This window comes from Myotis brandtii, unplaced genomic scaffold (genome assembly GCF_000412655.1).
Source record: "Myotis brandtii unplaced genomic scaffold, ASM41265v1 scaffold280, whole genome shotgun sequence".
Taxonomy (NCBI): Eukaryota; Metazoa; Chordata; class Mammalia; order Chiroptera; family Vespertilionidae; genus Myotis; species Myotis brandtii.
This window is the reverse complement of record NW_005360677.1, coordinates 39,760-48,519: the sequence shown is the minus strand read 5'-3', so window position 1 is coordinate 48,519 and position 8,760 is coordinate 39,760. Positions and strand designations below refer to the sequence as shown.

The 8,760-nt window shown below is 42.4% G+C and overlaps 1 protein-coding gene across 1 annotated transcript in view; it reads left to right on the top strand.

The window, feature by feature from the left end:
- The window catches only part of RBM28 (RNA binding motif protein 28), a gene marked incomplete at its 5' end in the record, with an annotated part of 31,712 nt that extends 28,147 nt beyond the window's left edge, over positions 1-3,565 (top strand). The window contains 3 exons of the mRNA XM_005868915.2: positions 257-513; positions 1,112-1,211; positions 3,334-3,565. Coding sequence (XP_005868977.2) covers positions 257-513; positions 1,112-1,211; positions 3,334-3,468 — 492 coding nt within the window. The remainder of the gene's footprint in view (positions 1-256; positions 514-1,111; positions 1,212-3,333) is intronic.
- Positions 3,566-8,760: the final 5,195 nt, after the last annotated feature.

Below are 8,760 nucleotides of genomic sequence, written 5' to 3'. Positions count from 1 at the left end.
CTCTTGTGCATGCATGTACTTTCCCTCTGTTTCTGCATATGGAAAGGAAAATATTTATTTTGTGCCTCTACTCAGTAACCATTTGTTACTATATTAGGGCCTGTGAACCACTTGTATTCACTTTCCTGTAGTCTCTACCTTTTGGTTGGAAGAATTCCTCTCTCTTCACCAAGCTCACTTAAAATCTTCTTGTGCTGAGCGTTTCCAGCACATAACCTCATCCAGAAACCAGATGGTGGTCTCTTGTTTTGTGCAGCAAAAAATGAAATCCAAGTCCACAACTGGTGAGGCCCAGCAGGAGCAGCCGGAGCTTAGAGAAGACCAGCAACAGAAAGCAGCTCAAAACCACACACGGGAGCAAAGCAAGGCCCCTTCGGAGCAGAAGGGGAAGGCGGGCTCTGTCTCCTGGGCAGGATTCCAGACCAAGGCCGAAGTAGAGCAGGTGGAGCTACCTGATGGGAAGAAGAGAAGAAAGGTCCTGGCGTTGCCCTCACACCGAGGACCCAAAGTTAGGTGAGATGCAGGATGACGGCATAGACCGTGATGGCTTCTGAGAGGGTTTGTTTTTGCTTAGCTCTTTTCCTCTTCGTGGCTTTTGTTTGGATGCCAGGGATGCTTAGTGCTGTGCCTGTCCCAAAGCACAAGCAGAGGTGTCAATCCTGGACCACATGGAAGCCAGAACAGGACCTGCAGAGGGGGCCTCAGAGGAGCCTCGCAGGGCGGGCTTTCACGCCATTTTCCTCCTTTTCTGCAGAGCTTCCTCCTGTACAGATGGTCATCTGTCAGCTGAGGCCCACTGACTTGAGGTTCCCCTGCAGTTTCTGTTTGGGGCCACAGACTAGTGCTATGAACAAAAGTTAATCTTCAAAAAATATTTGTTAAATAAATGAAGTTTTTTTGAGATTCTCTTGAGGTTTTAAACCAAAACAAAAACCAAATGTACAAATGTTGAGCCTTAGGACATTCTGTTGCAATATCCCTTTTTAGAATGACTTGTCATGGGTTAGAAAAAGCCAGTGTAAGAAAGGCATTTTATCTTCCTGGCTGAGAGAACCTCAGGAGTGCCAATTAGAGGAAGAACTCAGGGTGACCCGTGACTGTATTGTTTCAGGTTGCGGGACAAAGGCAAAGTGAAGTCTCTCCCTCCCCAAAAGCCAAAGCCCCAGATAAACCAGTGGAAGCAGGAGAAGCAGAAATTACCTCCCAAGCAGGTGAGTGGGGCACGAGGCTTTGGCATGACATGCTCTGCTGGGCTGGCAGTTGCTTTGTGCCTTGATTAGTTGGGCAAAAAAAGGGCTTCTAAGTTGCAGCTACATTCAGGACTGCAGCTTTTTAGTGGATATTGAGGCACACAGTCCTAAAAGTGGGGAGAATAGGAAAATAAATCCCCACATATCAGTTACTGTGCTTCAACAGTTATCCTGTCTTACCTGTCCTCCATACACACTCCCTGCCCCCAGTTCATTAAAGCAAACTCTACTTGTAAATGTGCCTTATGGGGAAATGTATATTGCTCAAAAAAATACTTCAGAATGCATCTCCAACTGATCAGGGGACACACACCCACACACACACACACAGCTATGGTCGTAATGAGTAACAAGAAGCCCTCAATGTCATCTAATACACAACCCATATTAAAATGTCCCCGATTGCCTCAAAAATATTTTTTTATAGTTGGTTGGTATGAGTCATTATTCAAAGTCTACATATTACATTTGGTTTTATATCTCTAAATTCTCTCCCTCTTCCCCCAATAATATCCAGTCTTCCTTGTCAGCCCCCTTTTTTCCATGCTCTCAGTTTGTTGGAGAAACCAGGTCATTTGCCTTTTAGAATGTATTACATTTTAAGTTTAGCTGTTTTGCTTCCTTATGATGTCATTTAAATTGTTTCTATAAAACCCCATATTGTCTGTACACTGGTAGCCATATCTAGAGGTTTGATTAGATTCAAGTTCAGTTTTTTTTCTTGGCAAAAGTATTTCTTAGGTAATGCTGTGTGCTTTCTGTTGCATCACATCATAAGGCATCTAATGTCTGGTTGCCTCATTTTTGGTGATGCTCAAACTCATTAGTAGGTTTAGGGATTGTCTACCTTATCCCTCCATTTGTAAAGTCCCCCACCAACCTCTCACCTAATGGTTTTAGCACCATTGAGGGTTGCTGTATAAATCCATTATTTCAATTTGGGTTGCAGAATGGTGATTTTCTAATTTTATCAATCCTTTGCTTTTTTTTTTTTAGTAGAATTCTAGAAAAAAAGAAACTTTTCAACTCTTTGGTTACCATGATACACTATAGGAAAGACAGGATAAATGTTAGATTTTTTTTTTCTCTTTATCAGTTTTCAGAATAATGAGTTGGTGTCCTATCAACCTCCTATGGTGACTAGTAAGATTTTATAGTATTATGAATTCCTGAGTTTTTATATACTTGATGTGTTTCCATCAAATGCAGTCATACCTGTTAGGCCAGCAGAAACTTTGCCAGGTTGACCCCTTAGTCCTTGTGAGATAACCCTGTCTTTGTTATTGTCCTTGCTTTCTAGTACAATCAGATGTCCCAGCTCATCTGACACATTTCTTCGCTGGTCCTGGCATTAGCCATTTTTCCAAAGAGCCCTACTTCCATTTAGGAGAGAATAGTAGTCCTAAGTTTTTGAAATTTGAGGTGAAGCTTTCTTTCTCCTTCCCTACTCCCTTTCTTTTAAGGGTATACGAAGCATTAGTTTCCCATCATCCTCAAAAAATCTGTGTCTGGAAAGTCTCGGCCTCTGCATACTGTCTTATGAAGCTCAGTCTCTGAAATCTAGTGTGCATTGTTCTTGGTGAGGGAAGGGGCAATGAAAGCATCCACACCTGGCTGACTCCCCTCTGAGGAGATGCAAGTGAGCATTTGGAGTGGCCTCCGAAACACCTGAGCAGTGTGTTCTCTTAGGCCAGTGGTTCTCAACCTTGGCTGCACATTAGAATCACCTGGGAATCTTTTTAAAATCCTGATTTCTGGGCCTCGTCCTCCAGAAATTCTGTTTCTTTGTTATGGAATTTCCGGAGGACGAGGCCCAGAAATCAGGATTTTAAAAAGATTCCCAGGTGATTCTAATGTGCAGCCAAGGTTGAGAACCACTGGCTTATGCATTCTGGCCTGATTGCTTACCAATGGGTGATTCTTTGAGGCTTTTTCTCTGCAAGGGTCACTCTTTGGAAGTCCCCTTCTTTTGGTGGACAAGATCTCTACACTTCCTTATTTTTTCTTGTGGGTGGCCTTCGGGTAAGCTGATATTTACTGCTTGAAATTGACTATCTTTTGTTTTCTTACCTTTCATTCGTAGGTGCCTAAGAAAAAAGCTAAGGGAAATAAGACAGAAATTCGCTTCAACCAGCTGGTCGAACAATATAAGCAGAAATTATTGGGTTCTTCTAAAGGAGTGCCTCTCGCAAAGAGAAGCAAGTGGTTTGACAGTTGATGCCAGCGGGCTGGATAGAGGCTGGATTGTGCGTTTCTTGGTGAAGCTCCCAGGCTCCTCCCCACCCCAGGGCTGTTTCCTAAGGGGAAGAACCCCCGACACACTGCCACTTCGTTGGGGGGGCTTCCTGGGCTGTGCTCATCTGGACTTTGTGTGGTTGTTAACCATAAAGAGAAATATCAGAGAAATATTGTGATGCTTCTTGCACATTAATTATCCAGATTATTATGTGAAGTTGTGTTTATAATTATTGTCCATTTTAACTCTGTTTCTCACATGGAAACAATTGTAAAATGCATTCTTAAGTGCTGAATTTTTAAGATGTATATTTTAAGTGTCTTCTCTAGATAAGATATTTTGTGGCTTTTTGAATAACAGACTCTTATTTCTGATATATGTGAATCCTTTATTATTTATGAACATTTTTTAAATCCCTAACTCTAATTCACTTAGGGTCCTACATACTGCAGGAATTGATTACGAAAGAGCAGAGAAAAATGATTTCCAACCTAATCTCTGAGGATGGGAGAAACTTGGAAAGTAATTGAGGGCAATGGGTCTGGCAGAGAGCAACATGTGATAATTATTTGCCAGATGAGTGGGTTATTGCTGGTAGTCGACAAAAAATCAGTTTGCAGTGGTCCACAGACACTAGCCTGGCTGGTGATAACCTGCATCTTCTATCACCACACGCCTCCGCCTGAGGACTTAGAGAGGTAAGGGGTGGCAGAGAGGTAAGGGGTGGCAGAGAGGTAAGGGGTGGCAGAGAGGTAAGGGGTGGCAGAGAGGTAAGGGGTGGCAGACAGAGCAGTGAGCTCGAGGCCTAGCCTCTAGCCTGAGCGGCCTTTACCTAATGGATGGCCTTAAACCAGACAGACTCCGTGAGTCTTAGTTTCTTCATCTATCGAATGAGGAGTTCAACTAAAGGTTTGTGTGATCCTTCCCAGCTCTAAACTCTTTTTCTAATTCATTCTTATGCATGTTCATATTCTTTCTCAATTTAACCTTCGTAAAGATAGAGATTACTTTTCAGAATTTATGGTGTCACAAAAGCTGGGAGGGATAGTGAATATTAGAGGGTTGAGGTCCAAAAGGATCATAATAACCTGAAGAGATGAACTGAATCTGATAGGATGAAAATCACAGGGAACATCATAAATTCTCTCTCTTGGGTCCAAAAACCTTACTGCACAAGTTCCGGTGGGAGAGTGTGAGGCAGTTGATTTTGCCGTGGAGAAACAATGTGGCTACCACAATGTAACAGGACTGTCAGGCTGTGTTAGTGGAAATGGGATGTCTCCGGTGAGTTGCTAGTTCTCAGACCAGACCACACCCAAAAGACATGTAATGATGAAGTTAGCCAAGGAATTAAACATGTCAGATGGAAACTAAATTGATCATGAGTTGGTTGTTATTGAAGTTGGTCATGGGTAAATAAAGATTTGTTATCCTATTCTCTCTGCTTTTGTGAACATTTGAAGTTTTCTGTAATAAAAAGTTAAAAGTCAGATTTGTAACTGGTACTGACCTATTTGAGAATTCTTGCAGTGTATTAGCTGTTGGTAGAGCCTGGGAGGGTATAAGGGGCAGATGAGTAAAAGTCACAAGGAATCAAATTTGGACTCAGTATCAGGAAGAACTGTAATGCAGGTAGGGCCTGCAATGGGGCATGAGTCTCCCCTCTGGAACAGCTAAGTGTGGGCGTAGTAAGTCCATGATGTTGTCCAGGGGATTCCAGTACCAGGCGACTGGGCTAAAGGAGGTGGTAAGTATCAGTCAGCTCATTATTGTTTGGCCCCAAGATGACCCAAGATATGTCTCACCCCAGTCCCTGAGGCCCCTTTCAAGAGAAAACCTGATCATTCTCTATGTCAGCGGTCACCAACCTCTCAGACCTCATGGACCACCAGTGGTCAGCGGACCACCAGTTGGCGACTGCTTCTCTCTCTAGTTTCCTTCATATAATTGGTCCTCATTAAGTCTGTGCCAGCTTAGCTTCTGTTTAAACCCTCCAGCGGGTTTCATCTCATTTTTTTAAAAAATTGAGGTGTAATTGACATACATTATTACATCCCCACTACTTATTGCTTTTATAACTGGAAGTTTGTATCTTTTTATTCACTTCACACATTTCATGCATCACCCTTCCCCCACAACTACTAATCTGTTCTCTATACTTATGAACTTGGGTTTTCTTGTTTATTTCTTTAAGATTCTACATATAAGTTAGATCATATTGTATTTGTCTTTCTCTGACTTATTTGACTTAGCAAGGTCCATCCATGTTGTCACAAATAGCAACATTTCATTCTTTTTCATGGATGAATATTATATAAATTACTAGAGGCCTGTTGCACGAAATTCGTGCAAGAGTAGGCCTTCCTTCCCTTGGCTGCTGGCACCGGCTTCCCTTGCAGCCCCGGCTTCATCTGGAAGGTCGTCCAGAAGGACGTCCGGTCTAATTAGCATATTACCTTTTATTATTATAGATACACATCACATTTTCTTTATCCATTCATTCTTATCTCACTGTGATTGAAATTTCAATTTTTCCCCAAAGCATGCAATGCCCTAGGTTCTCTAGCCTCTGTCCCCTCCCCTACCTCATTTTTATCCACTCTTGACCTTATATTCATTTTTGGCCACACAGGCCTGCCTTCAGTTCATGTGACTTTTTTCTACCTCAGAGCCTTTGTTTTCTTGGCCTGGGGAAATTTTCTTTTTTCATTACTCTTGACCTTATATTCATTTTTGGCCACACAGGCCTACCTTCAGTTCATGTGACTTTTTTCCACCTCAGAGCCCTTGTTTTCTTGGCCTGGGGAAATTACCTTTTTTTAGCATTTGTTAACCATAAATAGTGGATTCAAAGTCCTTTTCTTTCTGTAAAGTAGTTTGAACTAAAAGAGTTGGGCCGTATTTGTGATATGGGTGCATGGATGCATTTGTAGGAAGAAGGACGGAAGTCTAGTGACCCGATGCTAGTTAGGGGTCCTGTCCATGTATGAAATAATGATTCTTTGTCGGTGTTGTTGTTGAGCACGTATGACTTTTATAGTTAGGTAGATAAAAGTTATTTTTTAAACATTTTTCTCTTGTCACTTAGAAAGCTCTTCCTCTGTCCCTTGTGCGCCTCCTTTCTGTGCCAGCAAAGCGCCCCACGTATGACTCTAGTGCAGTGGTTCTCAACCTTCCTCATGCCGCGACCCTTTAATACAGTTCCTCATGTTGTGGTGACACCCAACCATAAAGTTATTTTTGTTGCTACTTCATAACTGTAATTTTGCTACTGTTATGAATCGTAATGTAAATATCTGATATGCAGGATGTATTTTCATTGTTACAAATTGAACATAATTAAAGCATAGTGATTAATCACAAAAACAATATGTAATTATATATGTGTTTTCCGATGGTCTTAGGCGACCCCTGTGAAAGGGTCGTTCGACCCCCAAAGGGGTCGCGACCCACAGGTTGAGAACCGCTGCTTTAGAACCTGAAGTTTCATAAAATTGTGAGAGGAACTTGATCTCTCTTGTTCAGTCATGTAGACAGCACCTAGAATTGAGTCTGGCACATAGAAGGTATTGTGTAAACATTTTTTTTGAATGAAAAAATAAGGGGGCAAAGGCAGAAACAGTACTCAGTAGACCAGAGAAAGAGTTAAATATAGCCCAAAGTTCTTCATTCCTTGGTCCAGCCTGTGCTGTAATAAATGCTGCTTTCTTCAGAACTATTGCTGACCCAGGGATATGGCTCTTTCACTGCACTGCCTTGGGAAATGAATGAATGCTCCACAATGCCCTTAATTGGTTTAAAGATGGATACAACAGAGAACTAGACAGGGGCTTTATCTCCAGTCACCTTGAGACAGTGTGACCTAGGGAGTTTGGACTGTTCCTGCAATAACTTGACAATACATCGTTCCCAAGTCTGTCCACTGTGGAGGGAGTAAGCTGCTTTATTAAGGTTACACACGGAATATTCACAACCTGCCCGTCAGCTGACCTGTTTTCCCTTGGCCAACTCTGCCTGCTCACCAGACACTTTTCCCCTAATATACAGATATCTATGAATTAGCATTCAAAAACACATCTTAGCATGTAGGATAGGTGAAAATCAGTGTTCCTGCAGATAACTTCGCCAGGTTTTCTTAGATCTAGATATTCTGTCAGCTTTAGCAAACCAGGATGCTTGAAACATTCAACTGCCTGGAAAGGGATTGCGCAGTTCTTCTAAAATAATGATAGGACAGTCCTGGCCAGGTGGCGCGGTTGATTGGGGGTCGTTCTGTATACCAAGAGGTTGCGGGTTCGATTCCTGGTTAGAGCACGTACTATACAGGAGGCAACCAATGGATGTTTTTCTCTCTTTTCTTCCCCTTCCTCTCTAAAATCATTAAAAACATATCCTCAGGTGAGAATTTAAAAAAAAGTGATAGGACAAATTATCAACCTGATCCTCAACAAACCAGGTTCCTTGTGTGGTATCCTCCTTTGGCACACCTGACTGTGTTATCTGGGCAGCTCCATTTACCTTGCCTGGGAACACTAATGCAACGAGAGTTATGCTTGCTTACTTGCTTTAGAGCCATAAGTTTCATAAAATGGAGTTTTCTGAATTAAACATGAAGGTGGTGGTACAGACTGGTTAAAAAACAACACCAATAACAAACATTTTTGTTAGCATCTGAGACTGAAGGCCATCAGAAAAAACTCAAGTTTCAGTAGTATTTTCCTGTTTGGTTACACAGTAGCCTGGCTCAAGCATATTTCCTTTAAATAAAGAATCTTAAGGTTTGTGTGCTGGTTGTTGCTTTGCGGGGTGTTTTGTTTTTGTGTTTTTTGGCTACTAGGTCGTTTTGAAGAACTCCCTGCTCTGATTCAGGATGTACAGTTCCTTCCTTAGAGTTAGCCTGCAGCTATTCTTCAACTGTCTTCAAAGGCCTGCAGCTTCTTTGGTATTTTTTTGCCTTGAAAAGAGGTTTTCCAACTGAAAATTCAGAGCGCAGGACCTCAAGGCTCCAGTGACCCCCTTCTCACCATGTCTTTGGCCTTCAGTCATCTGAGGAAGTCGGGGTCAAGTACGCCACATTGAGAGCCGACCGCCCAGGATCTTATCCCTCCGGCCGACCAAGTCCCAGTTCTCTGCTTAGCACCCCTGCGACTCACTTTTTGTGAAGCAACTGACAGGCATCGGCCGATTTTATCATGTAAATAGAAACTCTGCCCATGTAACTTGGAAGGTTCCTGAATGTCTCCGTCGACTGCTCATGGCAGTAGCCACATCATT